The sequence below is a fragment of the Sinocyclocheilus grahami genome, unplaced genomic scaffold (genome assembly GCF_001515645.1).
Source record: "Sinocyclocheilus grahami isolate Dianchi unplaced genomic scaffold, SAMN03320097.WGS_v1.1 scaffold1176.1, whole genome shotgun sequence".
Classification (NCBI taxonomy): Eukaryota; Metazoa; Chordata; class Actinopteri; order Cypriniformes; family Cyprinidae; genus Sinocyclocheilus; species Sinocyclocheilus grahami.
The window spans coordinates 85,377-102,551 of NW_015506355.1; the positions used below are offsets into that span (position 1 = coordinate 85,377).

General features: G+C 36.6%; 1 protein-coding gene across 1 annotated transcript in view; it reads left to right on the forward strand.

Moving 5' to 3' along the window:
* Positions 1–17,175, forward strand: part of LOC107567636 (syntaxin-binding protein 5-like) — a 50,177-nt gene that overhangs the window by 12,641 nt on the left and 20,361 nt on the right. Inside the window, exons 11-14 of the mRNA XM_016253346.1 lie at positions 18–143; positions 4,112–4,263; positions 11,483–11,548; positions 16,583–16,687. Of these exons, the coding sequence (XP_016108832.1) occupies positions 18–143; positions 4,112–4,263; positions 11,483–11,548; positions 16,583–16,687 (449 nt within the window). The remainder of the gene's footprint in view (positions 1–17; positions 144–4,111; positions 4,264–11,482; positions 11,549–16,582; positions 16,688–17,175) is intronic.

The following is a 17,175-nucleotide window of genomic DNA, read 5'->3' on the forward strand; positions in this document are numbered from 1 at the left end:
GAATACTCTCATCACAGGGTTAAAGATCGTATGATCCGAATGCCTCCTGGGTACCAGGCAGAGCTGGTGGTTCAGTTATTATGGGTTGATGGAGAACCGCCACAACAAATCACCAGCTTGGATTTAAACTCTGCCTACGGACTGTAAGTGGCCCTTCCTCTTTTATGTCATCTATTTTATTCAGCCAATAGAATCCTTACTTTTTCCTCTAATTTAATATTTTGTTTTCCATTTTGCCTTGAAAATAAATACTGTAGTATTTTACTATACAGTACCATGGTAATACCAAGGTTTTGTGAACTTCTGTGGATTTATTTACTATGGTATATGAGTATGGGGCAGCACTTTAGTATAGGACCAATTCCCACTATTGACTAGTTGCTTATTATCATGCCTATTATTAACATATTGGCTATTTAAAGTACATATTTGACCATATTCTACATCCCTGATCCTAAACTTAACAAGTACCTTACTAACTATTAATAAGCAGCAAATTAGGAGTTTATTGAGGCAAAAGTCGCAGTTAATGACAAGAATTGGACCTTAAAATAAAGTGTAACTGAGTATGGTAATCAAACATTAGTGTTCCCATGTTTAATGTAATTGATTTTGTCATCATAAAAACTCCAGACTCACGTGTCCAACTGTTATTCCAGCTTGCAGGGTCTTTGATTTTTTTATTAAAGTGGTAAAACTCTAATTATAATTTGGCCTTCTTTTGAATCTTTCACTTGTTGTCATCCTGTTTTGATTCAGTCACAACCACGTGCAATCTTAATCACTAAAGCATTATTAAGGTAATAAGGTTGCCATGGTGATGTCTGGCTACAATGGTCAGAAAGACTTTGAATTCCTTTGAATTCAGTCCAGCAAATTAAATGTCACTGCACACCCAGTGGCATACAGTCCGCATTTGTGTATGTGTGTCTTGTGAATTGTTTGTTAATGACTGGACCCACGGTGTGGGATTTACCAGTAATTAATGGAACATTTTAAAATCAGTCTCATTTTACATTTTAACCCTTGTAGAACCTGTTGGATGTTTAGCATTCTAGACAACATAAATTATATTCATGTGTTTATTTGGTCAGAAATACTGTAAAAACATTTTTATAACATTTTGAAACATTATTATAATTTATAAATGTATAATAACTAAAAACTGTTAAAGGTGCCATAGAATGGAAAACTGTATTTACCTTGGCATAGTTGAATAATAACAGTACTGTACATGGAAATGACATGCTGTGAGCCTCAAACACCATGGTTTCCTCCTTCTTATGTAAATCTTGTGCATGCAAAAGACCACTGAAAAATAGGCGAATCAGAACATAACACAGACTGTGACGTTACAGTCGGGATCACTAATAGTTACGCCCCCAACATTTGCATATACCCGCCCATGTTCGATGCCAGCCCAGCCGACCCTGCACAGCCGAATCATCAGAAGTTCTGCAGGTATTGTGAAGAAACAAGCGAGGATAATAGCGAAAATGGCAGATCATGGAAATAAATGTTATGTTACAGGCTGTGCAGGGGATGTGATGTGCAGGGATAGGTTGGTGTCTGTATTCAGAAAGGCACGGAAAACAAATAACGGGCGTTCTAATAAAATAACGCGAGCCACTAAAGGAACATGGTTAGCTGCTTGCTAGCGGTAGCCTGTTGCAGGACATGAGATTTCACTTACCACATAAACAGAGTAAGGACAGATGACTGAGGATGATGGCAAATGATTTACAGATCCTGAGCACCACTGACAAGCATCTGATCTTGTAAAATGTGTGTTAAGTACTGCCGCTGTAGTTTACACAGAGCATGTGCGATCACAAATCTCGAAAGTGAAAGTAAAAAGCGATTGTGCATTTGAATATATTAACCCTCTGATGCATCGTGGTCACTACAGTGGACAACTATTTGGAAGCTATTTTGAACCATTTAAGATGTAGTATCATGTTCCAACCACCAACTGGCGAACCCCCAAAGTGTTGTCAACGATTCCATTTAATTGTTGTCTTTTTATCTATTTTTAGATAAAAAAATTTTTTAAAAAAGATATTAACTAGAGACATTGCATAATATATTCAAAATGGTGGCAGGAAAAGGGGATGCATCATGTACCTCGGCAATAAGTGTTAAATAATTTTATTCTCAGAAAACCAGACAGCTACAAAAAATATTTTTCAGTTAAAGAGGATGTCAGAAATAGTTTCATCCAGATTTTAACAATATTTTTCTTGTACATTGTTTTCTGTGACAGAAAATATACCTGTCCACTACAGTAGACGTCATGCACCAAAGGGTATAATTCTGCCTATGGGCCTATATATAGGTTGTGCCTTATTTTGTATGTTTTATTAAAATTATGATATAATTTACACTTGCATGGTTTTATTGAACAGAAATATTAAATAGTCTTCAGATTTTATCATTTATTTCAGTCTATATTTATTTATTAGGTCATATAAAATGTATACATGTATACTATATGCGTGCATGATTGTGTTCGAGTGTGTGTGTGTGTATTTGTGCTCACATGTGTATGAATAGCCCACCCCCCCACACACTGCCCCACACACCCCTGGCCCATAGACACACACTCTTACGTTTTGTTTGTTAAGCTTCACATTTCTGTGCCATCATGACATAGCTTGTTGTTATTGAATGTTCTTATGTGTATTCATACCATTTTCACATAGTAAATAATTTAAAGATGTATTTTTTAGGACCACCCATCAAGTTCTATTGATTTACTTTTTATACGTTTGAGTCATGGTGTCCACTACAGTGGACAGATATGTAACTCCCTCAAAATATAATATATTGACAAAAAAAATGGTGGGCATGATTTTTCACTTGTTTAAAAATAAAAACAAACATGTAAAAAAATTATTACTTTGTTCTTTAATAATTCATGCATCAGAGGGTTAATAGCGGCTCCCTGATGCCTGCATTTTATATACAGTATAATTACCCAATGATGTAACTGCGAGAGAGAGTATTGAAATATATATTTCCCCTGTGTTTCCTTCATGCTGTGTGAGCTACTGAAATGAGCCACACTGTGAAACAGCCAATCAGAGAAGAGCTCAACATTATTATTCATGACCCTTCCAAATAAGGTAAAAACAGGCCATTTCATTCTAGGGACAAATCCTAGGGTTGTAAATGGACATGTAAAACCGTTTCTGGAGATGTTTTGCCCTTACCTAAGCCACATACCTTCTATGTAGATATCAGAGAACAATTTTAAATATTGTATCAATGAATTCTTATGGCACCTTTAAATAACTGTTTCCTGTAATATATTTTAAAGTTTAATTTGTTCCAGTGCTAAGATGGTTCTGAAGCCGGTTGCACACCGGACGAGGTTCGGTCCATCTTGTCTCGTCTGTCTTTACATTGTTTAAAGTTGTTGCTAGGCGCCGCAGAGAGATGCCGAATGGCGCCGCTGGTGTGCGTGCACTCATATAATTATAAAACGTTGTGTAATAAATTTAAAGACATGGCGCTGCACTTCTCGTCCGCTGTGCGACAGCCTTTAGCCATCTCAACAGTCTCAGCAGTCATTACTCCAGTCTTCAGTGTCACATGATCCTTCATTTTTTGATGCATATAAAGAAAGTAATTAATTTGAATTTACTCTTGAATTTATTTATCTTTTTGTTTTGCCTTTTTAGATTTTTAATATATTAAGAATTTATATTTGACCTTATATATTTAATTTTGAACAGGATCATTTGTATATATCAGTTTAGTTTTGTGGACTATATGCATCAGTTTTGTCCTATCTGTTTTGTCAAACATTTCATCAGGCCAGTGCTAAAAATAAATAAATAAATGCAATTTATTTTTATTATCCCACTTTAAAAATACATGCAAAAATAATAAAAGAAAAATATAAACATCGTAAAGATTCTTCAAGGGAAATGTAAACTGAGCAAAGCTGTATGATACATTCAATAATCATATTATATTTAGACATAACTGCGATTGTTAGAAATATTGTTAGTCATAACTGGACTTTATGATGGGTTTTTGTATATCTGACACTTCTAATATGAAACATAGTTGAGTATGATCAGTGAGTGTGTGTGTGTTTGTGCAGGTTGGCTCTAGGTAACTGCAATGGTTTGGTAGTGGTGGACTGCCTGCAGAAAACCGTTCTGTTGTGTATGAGCACCCTGGAGCTGTACGGATCCGCAGACCCTTTCCAGCGACTAACACGCTCTCCTCGCAAAAACCGACAGTCCACATCAGGTACACATGCACTATGTGTCTCAGAATCCCACAAATGTTCAAATACTGTGTGTAAAATAAATTTCAGCTGTGAACACACACGTCACTGGCATGCATCTACAAACATGCTCAGCATTTCAGCTATCAAAACCAAACTTTGCAAATCTCAGGCTGTCTAACTTCTGTCCTTGCCTGTAAATAGTCTGTCTCTTGTCCAATTAACACACACACACACACACACACATACAGTCCCTCTCTTTAACTGCATGGGACAGACTGCATTCCTGGTTGCCTTCTCTGCATGTCGTCTGTTGTATCTCTGTTGCTGTTGGTCTTTGCCTGAGCACGACACCTAACAGATAATACAACGTAACCTGCCATACGGACTCGCTGTTACTAATCCAGCACAGATTTCGCTCCACCTGCCCTCCTCTCTCCTCCTACCCCGACTGCTCACGCACATACACACTCACACGGACCATCCAGAGAAAGGAGATGTCATAAGTGAAAGCTGAAGATGAAGATCTGTTTTCATAGAGCTTCATCAAAAGGAAGCTGTGGGGAGGCGGCAATGCTGGCTCCTCACTTCAAAGTGGTCGCTCTCCCTCCTCTTGTTCAGGCAGCCGTATCTTTAGAAACTGAGAGGCTTTGAGCCGACATGGAGATGCAGAGGTGGGCAGAAAGGTCGTTCGGTGCGGTCGAAGAGTGATTTTGATCCATAGCTTATGTAAGCTCTCAAAAAAGAGAGAAAACGTCTTAACGCTCACCCACACACTCAGGCCAGTGTGAATAAAGAGACTGTTTTGTACTCTCTCTCTGTTTTCCAATCCGATGAAAGGAGCAGATGTCCCACTCAGTTTTTATTCTATCATTGATTACATTTTTAGTCATTCTTTTTATATATGGTGGGATCTAAAAGTCTGAGACCACTGGTCAAAATGTTTCTATTTTGAAATTTTGAATGCAGGTTTTTTATTATATTGTCAGTATAATCAAAATTTTGAATGTAGTGCATCCCTATTTTTTAAAAAGTGCATACAGCAATTTTCCCTCATTAAAATGCAATCGTAATTTTGTATTTTTATAGTAGTTTTCTATGCTATATTTTGTTATGTTATACTCACACAGGCTACATAGATCTGATTAAAATACAGTGAAAATAGTAATGTTGTGAATTATTATCACAGTTTAAAATAAGTTTTCTTTTTAAATATATTTAAAATATAATTAATTCTTGTGATGTCAAAGCTGAATTATAGCCATTACTTAAGTCTTCAGAGTCGCATTTTCGTTTAGAAATCATTCTAATATGCTGATTTGCTGCTCAAGAAGCATTTCAATGTTGAATATTATTCTTTCAGAATTTTTTGATGAATAGATTTTTTAAGCATTTATTTGAGATGGATTTCTTTGTTCTTAATTTTGATTCAATCAATCAATCACTGACCCCAAACCTTTGAATTGTAGTGTAAATATCGTTAAATTTATGTACACCTACATGAGTTAAAGACCTATCAGTGGCCAATAAATTATTGGACCCTTTTGGTTCATGACATAAATTAATCATGACTGATTGAGAATTGGTCATAATAGGCTTATTTGATTAGGGACGAAAAAATTGTGCAGAAAGTATTCGTGTTTTGTTATAAAAATTCTTTAAAATCTAAAAACTTTGTTTATCTCCAGGTTTGAAATCAATTTTTGAAACCAACAACTTCAGTCTGGTCTCAGACTTTTGGACCCCACTGTATGAGCAGTGCTGCAGTTTGCATTGTGTGTGAAGCGACATAAAAATAAAAATGCTTACATTACAATCAACAAACTGCAACATTGTGATGCAGCAACTTCCAGTGGGTACAAAAACAGCAAAGTGCATGTGATCCGCCTGCTGTCATTCGGTTTAGATAGGGTATCCATCAGCAAAATGAATCCATAATACTAATACTTATACATCTTCACATATACACTTTAAGATAGACACTGAAGAGAGAAGTCATTTCTATTTATGTTAATATTTATGTTTGTTTTGTTGGTTTGTTTGTTTGTACAATTTCAGTGCCACCTTCTGTGGTGGCTGTTAATCTTGAAAGCTGTGAACACACACGTCACTGGCATGCATCTACAAACATGCTCAGCATTTCAGCTATCAAAACCAAACTTTGCAAATCTCAGGCTGTCTAACTTCTGTCCTTGCCTGTAAATAGTCTGTCTCTTGTCCATTTAACACACACACACACACACACACACACACACACACACACATACAGTCCCTCTCTTTAACTGCATGGGACAGACTGTATTCCTGGTTGCCTTCTCTGCATGTCGTCTGTTGTATCTCTGTTGCTGTTGGTCTTTGCCTGAGCACGACACCTAACAGATAATACAACGTAACCTGCCATACGGACTCGCTGTTACTAATCCAGCACAGATTTCGCTCCACCTGCCCTCCTCTCTCCTCCTACCCCGACTGCTCACGCACATACACACTCACATGGACCATCCAGAGAAAGGAGATGTCATAAGTGAAAGCTGAAGATGAAGATCTGTTTTCATAGAGCTTCATCAAAAGGAAGCTGTGGGGAGGCGGCAATGCTGGCTCCTCACTTCAAAGTGGTCGCTCTCCCTCCTCTTGTTCAGGCAGCCGTATCTTTAGAAACTGAGAGGCTTTGAGCCGACATGGAGATGCAGAGGTGGGCAGAAAGGTCGTTCGGTGCGGTCGAAGAGTGATTTTGATCCATAGCTTATGTAAGCTCTCAAAAAAGAGAGAAAACGTCTTAACGCTCACCCACACACTCAGGCCAGTGTGAATAAAGAGACTGTTTTGTACTCTCTCTCTGTTTTCCAATCCGATGAAAGGAGCAGATGTCCCACTCAGTTTTTATTCTATCATTGATTACATTTTTAGTCATTCTTTTTATATATGGTGGGATCTAAAAGTCTGAGACCACTGGTCAAAATGTTTCTATTTTGAAATTTTGAATGCAGGTTTTTTATTATATTGTCAGTATAATCAAAATTTTGAATGTAGTGCATCCCTATTTTTTAAAAAGTGCATACAGCAATTTTCCCTCATTAAAATGCAATCGTAATTTTGTATTTTTATAGTAGTTTTCTATGCTATATTTTGTTATGTTATACTCACACAGGCTACATAGATCTGATTAAAATACAGTGAAAATAGTAATGTTGTGAATTATTATCACAGTTTAAAATAAGTTTTCTTTTTAAATATATTTAAAATATAATTAATTCTTGTGATGTCAAAGCTGAATTATAGCCATTACTTAAGTCTTCAGAGTCGCATTTTCGTTTAGAAATCATTCTAATATGCTGATTTGCTGCTCAAGAAGCATTTCAATGTTGAATATTATTCTTTCAGAATTTTTTGATGAATAGATTTTTTAAGCATTTATTTGAGATGGATTTCTTTGTTCTTAATTTTGATTCAATCAATCAATCACTGACCCCAAACCTTTGAATTGTAGTGTAAATATCGTTAAATTTATGTACACCTACATGAGTTAAAGACCTATCAGTGGCCAATAAATTATTGGACCCTTTTGGTTCATGACATAAATTAATCATGACTGATTGAGAATTGGTCATAATAGGCTTATTTGATTAGGGACGAAAAAATTGTGCAGAAAGTATTCGTGTTTTGTTATAAAAATTCTTTAAAATCTAAAAACTTTGTTTATCTCCAGGTTTGAAATCAATTTTTGAAACCAACAACTTCAGTCTGGTCTCAGACTTTTGGACCCCACTGTATGAGCAGTGCTGCAGTTTGCATTGTGTGTGAAGCGACATAAAAATAAAAATGCTTACATTACAATCAACAAACTGCAACATTGTGATGCAGCAACTTCCAGTGGGTACAAAAACAGCAAAGTGCATGTGATCCGCCTGCTGTCATTCGGTTTAGATAGGGTATCCATCAGCAAAATGAATCCATAATACTAATACTTATACATCTTCACATATACACTTTAAGATAGACACTGAAGAGAGAAGTCATTTCTATTTATGTTAATATTTATGTTTGTTTTGTTGGTTTGTTTGTTTGTACAATTTCAGTGCCACCTTCTGTGGTGGCTGTTAATCTTGAAAGGTTTTTCCTTATGTTTAGTTCTGTTTTCTGACTTATTTTGTTGTTTTCGGTAGAAGTAAAAAAAAAAAGCAAAAGGTTAGGATTCATTTTCCTATTTTCATTCCTTCATTTTCTCCCTCAGTACACTGGGTCTTGCTCGGATTGCGGACACATGCGTTTTGTCACTCTGAGCCTATTTTGTTCTTCTCTCCTCCTCTTTTCCTCCCTCGCTCCGTGGGTGGCGGTGCTGGGGCATGGGGGCGCTGTTGCAGACTTTTGCATGCGCGGCCTGTCTAACTTTTATTCCGATTCAAAGAAACGGATCCGTACTTCCTACCAGAGTAAGTCATGTCTCCAGTGAAACGCCGATAGGGGCAACACAACAGCAAGGAGGCAAAGCACAGACAATGGGATGTCATTTATCAAAATGTGTTATTTTGATGAAGTTTACAAAAGGTAGAATTACCATACCATATTACAGTCAATGCAGCATTATTTATAGTAATTCAATTAATTGTTACAGAATATCACATATTCTGAATTTGCATACATCGAAACATCCAATTACAACCTTTGATTGTCTCCTTGCTAAGTGTTTTATTGATTTGTGCCAAAGGTTTGTGTAATGAACCAATCAAAAATGACCACGTTCTCATAGTTCAAGGAAAACTAACAAAAAAAAGATGACATGACTTTTCCATTTAAACAAAAAATAGAACTTTTTTGTGTAGGGAAAAAAGTCGATATAAAAATAACAATTTAAGTCAACATTGCTAAAAAAATAAGCTTTTAAAAAAAATTATTGTACAGTAAGTGACTAGTGAATTTATATACAGTAGAACTTTTTAAAATCTGAAATGTGTCTGATAATCATGATGGCCCAAAAATGCAATATATAAAAAAAAAAAACATACTCTGCCAAAAGAATTAATCTCATTTGTGAAAATGAGGCTTTCACTGCATTAATGAATATGACCATAATCATAAAGTTATTGTTATTATTTAATAATAAGATTAGCTAAGCATGTACTTTGCAGATAAACTTTAGTTCACACACACACTTTCAAAATTATATTTCTGCAGTGCAGGCCTTATCCTGTTTTTACCGTCATGCCCCAAGTAACATCGATGCGATTTTTGTCTCTCCTGCATGCACACGCATGCATGGAATTGTTGTTGGTATTGGTGCACATGCTTGATTCTGGAGTGAATATACCCTACAGTGGTTGAACAGCTCATATTCACAACAGACAGAACAACCACGTCATGGCAATAAATGTACCGTATACGCCTAGTTAAAAGTTAAAAAATTCTATGCTATTAAGATGTCTATACATCTTCCTTGCATCGCTCCAGGATCATGATAGTGTCTCAGACCACATTGTTTGTCCTGGTGATTTGATGCATGCAAATGTGTTTGCTGGTCATGGAACTCGGTGATTATTGTCATCAGTGCATGTGATCCGCCTGCTGTCATTCGGTTTAGATAGGGTATCCATCAGCAAAATGAATCCATAATACTAATACTTATACATCTTCACATATACACTTTAAGATAGACACTGAAGAGAGAAGTCATTTCTATTTATGTTAATATTTATGTTTGTTTTGTTGGTTTGTTTGTTTGTACAATTTCAGTGCCACCTTCTGTGGTGGCTGTTAATCTTGAAAGGTTTTTCCTTATGTTTAGTTCTGTTTTCTGACTTATTTTGTTGTTTTCGGTAGAAGTAAAAAAAAAAGCAAAAGGTTAGGATTCATTTTCCTATTTTCATTCCTTCATTTTCTCCCTCAGTACACTGGGTCTTGCTCGGATTGCGGACACATGCGTTTTGTCACTCTGAGCCTATTTTGTTCTTCTCTCCTCCTCTTTTCCTCCCTCGCTCCGTGTCTCCTCTCGTGGGTGGCGGTGCTGGGGCATGGGGGCGCTGTTGCAGACTTTTGCATGCGCGGCCTGTCTAACTTTTATTCCGATTCAAAGAAACGGATCCGTACTTCCTACCAGAGTAAGTCATGTCTCCAGTGAAACGCCGATAGGGGCAACACAACAGCAAGGAGGCAAAGCACAGACAATGGGATGTCATTTATCAAAATGTGTTATTTTGATGAAGTTTACAAAAGGTAGAATTACCATACCATATTACAGTCAATGCAGCATTATTTATAGTAATTCAATTAATTGTTACAGAATATCACATATTCTGAATTTGCATACATCGAAACATCCAATTACAACCTTTGATTGTCTCCTTGCTAAGTGTTTTATTGATTTGTGCCAAAGGTTTGTGTAATGAACCAATCAAAAATGACCACGTTCTCATAGTTCAAGGAAAACTAACAAAAAAAAGATGACATGACTTTTCCATTTAAACAAAAAATAGAACTTTTTTGTGTAGGGAAAAAAGTCGATATAAAAATAACAATTTAAGTCAACATTGCTAAAAAAATAAGCTTTTAAAAAAAATTATTGTACAGTAAGTGACTAGTGAATTTATATACAGTAGAACTTTTTAAAATCTGAAATGTGTCTGATAATCATGATGGCCCAAAAATGCAATATAAAAAAAAAAAAAACATACTCTGCCAAAAGAATTAATCTCATTTGTGAAAATGAGGCTTTCACTGCATTAATGAATATGACCATAATCATAAAGTTATTGTTATTATTTAATAATAAGATTAGCTAAGCATGTACTTTGCAGATAAACTTTAGTTCACACACACACTTTCAAAATTATATTTCTGCAGTGCAGGCCTTATCATGTTTTTACCGTCATGCCCCAAGTAACATCGATGCGATTTTTGTCTCTCCTGCATGCACACGCATGCATGGAATTGTTGTTGGTATTGGTGCACATGCTTGATTCTGGAGTGAATATACCCTACAGTGGTTGAACAGCTCATATTCACAACAGACAGAACAACCACGTCATGGCAATAAATGTACCGTATACGCCTAGTTAAAAGTTAAAAAATTCTATGCTATTAAGATGTCTATACATCTTCCTTGCATCGCTCCAGGATCATGATAGTGTCTCAGACCACATTGTTTGTCCTGGTGATTTGATGCATGCAAATGTGTTTGCTGGTCATGGAACTCGGTGATTATTGTCATCTTCTTCCTCTTACTGTGCCTTCCATGTTTCTCCACGGCAGGCCTTACGGAGCTTTCTGATAATCAGGTGTCTTTGGACCTAGAGAGGAGCAAGTCACCCACCTCAGGTAACCATACCCACTCATGACCGCACACATCTATGATAATCTCACCACCTCTGATAATCAAGCATACGTCTATACTTCTATCTTTGACAGCCACACCCATGCTTGCCCACACCCACTTAATATAGCCACACCCAAACATGACCAAGCTATCTCAAATAGCAATATCACCTTTGATAATCACACCTACTCCTACTTCTGATAGCCACACCCATGATTGGCCATACACACCTCTGATAATCACACCTAATTCTACCTTTGATAGCCACATCCATTACTGGTCACGGTCACTAAATATAGCCACACCCACTAATGACCACACCCACATCAAATAGCCATATAATGTATCATAATCACACCAAGAGTGTGTTTCAATTTGCATACTTATTCTATGCCTTTTTGTAGTATACACATCTCATTGCCTCACCACCTCTGATAATCACTCTGACTTACACTTACTTTTTATAGCCACACCCACTCATGAGCACACCCACCTCAAATAGCCATATCACCTTTGATAATCACACCTACTCCTAGTTCTGATAGCCATACCCATGTCTAGCCACACCTATAATAACCCCAATATAACCACACCCGTCTCTAATAGCCACACCCCACAGGAAACAGTAACAGTTTCCATTACCATTCAAATTGCGCAAATTGAAATTGGAAATTGAAAATACGCCTAATGGAAATATGTCAATTTTACAAAAACTCATATATATTGCAAAAATTAAATTTACTCTAACATTAGGTGTTTTTTCAGGCAAATCGAAAATGGAATATATCTCAAAATTGCAAAGGAATCTCCACACTGCTTTGCTAAAGATACATGTCTACGGCTCCTTCAATTAAAAATAATGGCTAGTGCGGTGACTGCGACATACATTAACCTCCCAACATTGGTCATCGTGACTTTTTGCAAGAGGAAAAAATTGCGTTTTAGTCACATAACATCGGTTAATGGAAACACTGTCATTTCGCAATAGTTTTTTTATCAACATTTATAAAATATTGCAAAAGTTTTGCGCAAACCTGTAATGGAAATGCACCTAATGATGGGGGAGTGTTTAAAAAAACCTGTTTGATAACATTCATTATTTTTGAAATTCCACTTGTGGTGCAAATGTCACACATTTCAGCTTTAACGACAAAAACAATACAATAGCGACACTCACAAAAACATTCAAACCTTCATCAAACCAGCAGTTTTCATCTTTTTCTTTTCTGTCCTCTTTTCAGTTTCCCCACAGCACAGGTCTTCAGTCCCTGGAGGCTTTTTCCTCTGCTCTCTTACCTCCAATGTATTTGTTTCTTCTTTCTTCTTTAAAGCCATCATAGCCTGTGTAGAATTTTTATGAGGATATGATAATGTTTACAGAGGTCTACTCAATGTTTGCATCGCCTCAGTGGGATGAACATGATGACAACAACTTGTCCAAATGCTTGTCCTTGAGGATCTAAATAGAGCTCTTAATTTAGAATAATTATTTCAGTAAAGCTTTGGTTTCTCAGGGGAAGAAATGTTGCATTGTGTCTTTTTGAAGTTATTGTTGTTTGAAATATCAGAGGCACATTTTGTGTGGTGTCTCAAGAATACACAATTTGCTGTCTGTTTTTCTCTCTCTCACTTCACTCTCATGTCTCAGTGCAGTTGAAGCCTCTGCTTGTTTTCCCAGTTCCCAGCTCAGCAGGCAGCCTGAAAGATGGAAGTCGCTTGGGAAGGCGAGCTGAGCTGTAGCCTGACATTAGTAGTTTGAGAGAAAGAAAGGAGACATGAGATTTACTTCTGAAATGTGGCTGTGTATCAAGCATTTGAAGGAATAATTCACCAAAAAGTGAAAATTAGCAAACCTATATAAATGTATTTCTTTTGTGGAATACAGAAAAGTTGATGTATTGAAGAACGTTCGTTTTCAGTTCCTTTAAGGTCTCAAGCCTGTAGTGAAGCACAGGAGTCACATGTGTGTGATTTTTCTCTTGAATGTTCTGTGGTAAAGAGCTGGCTGTCAGAACAGTATCGTTTGTGTGTTTTCTTCTTTGGGATTTGTTGTGCTGGCTTCAGGCTGCCGAGTAATTCAGATGTGTTTATGTGGAAGCTGCTATTATGACAGGAGTCGGGAAATGGCCCGGATGATAGTGGATGGGGAATTCAGCCAAAAATTGGACGGAGATTCTGGGCATCAGCCACTGAAGCATAAAAAGAAAGTTTGAAGGACTATAGAGAAAATATAAATAATGATGAGGAAGGAGAATACTAATACATTATTTGTTTGTGTTTACTGTATGTATTTCATTGCACTCATGTTTGAATGAATGATGCATTTTTTATATAGCGCTTTATTGTGTATTGCTGTACACCCAAAGCGCTTTACAATCATAAATGTGATATGAGTCATCATACAATCATACAATTGGTAAATGTGCCTGGGTGTTTCATATGGGAGCTGTTGGCTTTGTAGAATTTTAGAGAGAGATGTCGAACAGCTGTCATACGGGACATGCATCACTTTCCCCTCACTACATCTCAAACAATGTAATTAATAGGATTCTGCCTTGATGGTAAGATATTTTAAATGTTTTTGGAATAAAATGGCAGACTTTGGCTTGTTAAAGCTATTTTCTATGGAAGTTCTAAGAGGCCATGAATTATTATTTTTTTCTTTCTTTCTTGTTTTGTCGTGATAACGACTTAATTATCTTGTGATCTCGACATAAGTTATTTTCCCGTGATCACGACTTAATTTTCTCGTTATCACGACTTAATTTTCTTGTGATCTCGACATAACGGAAGTTGTTTTCTCGTTATCACGACTTCATTTCCTCGTGATCTCAACATAACGAAAGTTGTTTTCTTGATATCACGATTTAATTTTCTCGTGATCTTGACATAACAAAAGTTGTTTTCTCCTTATCACGACTTAATTTTCTCGTGATCTCGACATAACGAAAGTTGTTTTCTCCTTATCACGACTTAATTTTCTCGTGATCTCGACATAACGAAAGTTGTTTTCTCCTTATCACGACTTAATTTTCTCGTGATCTCGACATAACGAAAGTTGTTTTCTCGTTATCACGACTTATTTTTCTCGTGATCTCGACATAACAGAAGTTGTTTTCTCGTTTTCACGACTTAATTTCCTTGTGATCTCAACATAACGAAAGTTGTTTTCTTGATATCACGATTTCATTTTCTCGTGATCTTGACATGACAAAAGTTGTTTTCTCCTTATCACGACTTAATTTTCTCGTGATCTCGACATAACGAAAGTTGTTTTCTCCTTATCACGACTTAATTTTCTCGTGATCTCGACATAACGAAAGTTGTTTTCTCGTTATCACGACTTATTTTTCTCGTGATCTCGACATAACAGAAGTTGTTTTCTCGTTTTCACGACTTAATTTCCTTGTGATCTCAACATAACGAAAGTTGTTTTCTTGATATCACGATTTCATTTTCTCGTGATCTTGACATGACAAAAGTTGTTTTCTCCTTATCACGACTTAATTTTCTCGTGATCTCGACATAACGAAAGTTGTTTTCTCGTTATCATGACTTATTTTTCTTGTGATCTCGACATAACGGAAGTTGTTTTCTCGTTATCACGACTTAATTTCCTCGTGATCTCAACATAACGAAAGTTGTTTTCTTGATATCACGATTTAATTTTCTCGTGATCTTGACATAACAAAAGTTGTTTTCTCCTTATCACGACTTAATTTTCTCGTGATCTCGACATAACGAAAGTTGTTTTCTCGTTATCACGACTTATTTTTCTCGTGATCTCGACATAACAGAAGTTGTTTTCTCGTTTTCACAACTTCATTTCCTTGTGATCTCAACATAACGAAAGTTGTTTTCTCATTATCACGATTTAATTTTCTCGTGATCTTGACATAACAAAAGTTGTTTTCTCCTTATCACGACTTAATTTCCTCGTGATCTCAACATAACGAAAGCTGTTTTCTCATGATCACGACTTAATTTTCTCGTGATCTCGACATAACAAAAGTTGTTTTCTTGATATTACGACTTAATTTTCTCGTGATCTCGACATAATGAAAGTTGTTCTCTAAATTACACAACTGCGCCAACAGGTGTCACTATAGACCTGAATATAACTGATGGGGTGTTGTATACTGTATATCCACTTTACTGTACACGTTTGGGACAGAATAAGGACCTTCTTCGTGATCGCTATAATTTGTGCAGTATTGTTCATTACATTGCCTTTTTTAGACTGGAAATTGCACTTAATTTGCTTTTCATTCAAATTAATAATAACCCTGTTTTTAGATGTGCTGTTATCAGGTAAAGTCAAAGCACAAGTCAATGTAATGTAAGCTGATGCTGCAGCACAGATGGGTGAAACAATGTGGGCAGTCCTGAGTTCATATCTGCATGAAATGGCAAGAAACAGTATTTAAATGAGAGCAAAATTAAGCTTTTGGACAGAAGGGCAGATGATTACAGAAAAGACTGAGCAAGGACATTATCGTTAAAGCAGAATAACCAGGAGTCCTGCGATACACTTGTTAGTCTCGACTAAAAAATAAAAATAAAGCATGTCAGTTGCTGCTGAAAAAAATTCTACCAGATATTTTCCAAGGTCAAGACTGGCTTTTCTAATAAATGCACATTAAACAAAGGTCGATGCAATGGCATGCCTAAGATTCCTCAAATGCTCTTTGTATAAGTCACTTAACAGATTCAAAATCATGTTCACAACCAAAAGTTACTTTAATTAAAACTTATCTATAAAGAGGCATGAAAGCATTTAAGCGCCATAAGTGTTTAATTACCACCAGCCTAAATTATATATAAAAAATAATATATTTTTGTTTTGTTTTAACATAATTTTTTATAATCTTTAGAATATGGTTATATTATTATTATCAGATTATTTTAAAATTCCTTGTGTGTGATTTTCTCCACTTGTAGGGTCCTGTTATGAATCCCAATGACCTATAACAAGCTGTTTGGCTGTATTTAATTGAGCCTGGTATGTGACAATGACTGTGATCTCTGATTTCCAGCACCCTACACCCCTTCCCTCCATAATGACCCTCGAGGCACAGGGGAACCTGTGTCCAACCTCCGGTCCTGCCACTACAGTCCTGTCTTTTACCTGTTGGACAATGGTAAGAATGTGTCCAGCCCCTTAAAAACACCCACACACAGCAAGCCAACGGCTCATGTGCTTCTCCGTCTGCGTGTGTGTGGGTGTTTGTTTGGGGGTAGCATGCTGCAGTAGAAGTAGCCTTACGCTCGTAGTGCCCTGTGCTACGCTCTGTGCTGCTGAGGTGTAGGTGTAGGTGTGTGTGAGTGCGTATGTGAGTATGTGTAAGTGTGCTTCACGTTTGGCTATTGTAGGCATGTGTGTGATCGAGGCATGGTAGTAGGTAGTATGTATTGTGTGTGTTGATGAGAGGGGTGATATTGTGACTGTAGCCCAGACAGAGCGTTGATCGTTGAGGTCCAGTAGGGTCAGATGACACTTTTGTTTTTTTTTTGTTTGTTTGTTTTTTTACATGTAAATGAATTCTGTTTTCATTTTTGTCACATGTAGTTTCCGTTGGCTGACTTGACACGGGATTCTTTTAATTTTACTGAATTTCAAAATTCAATT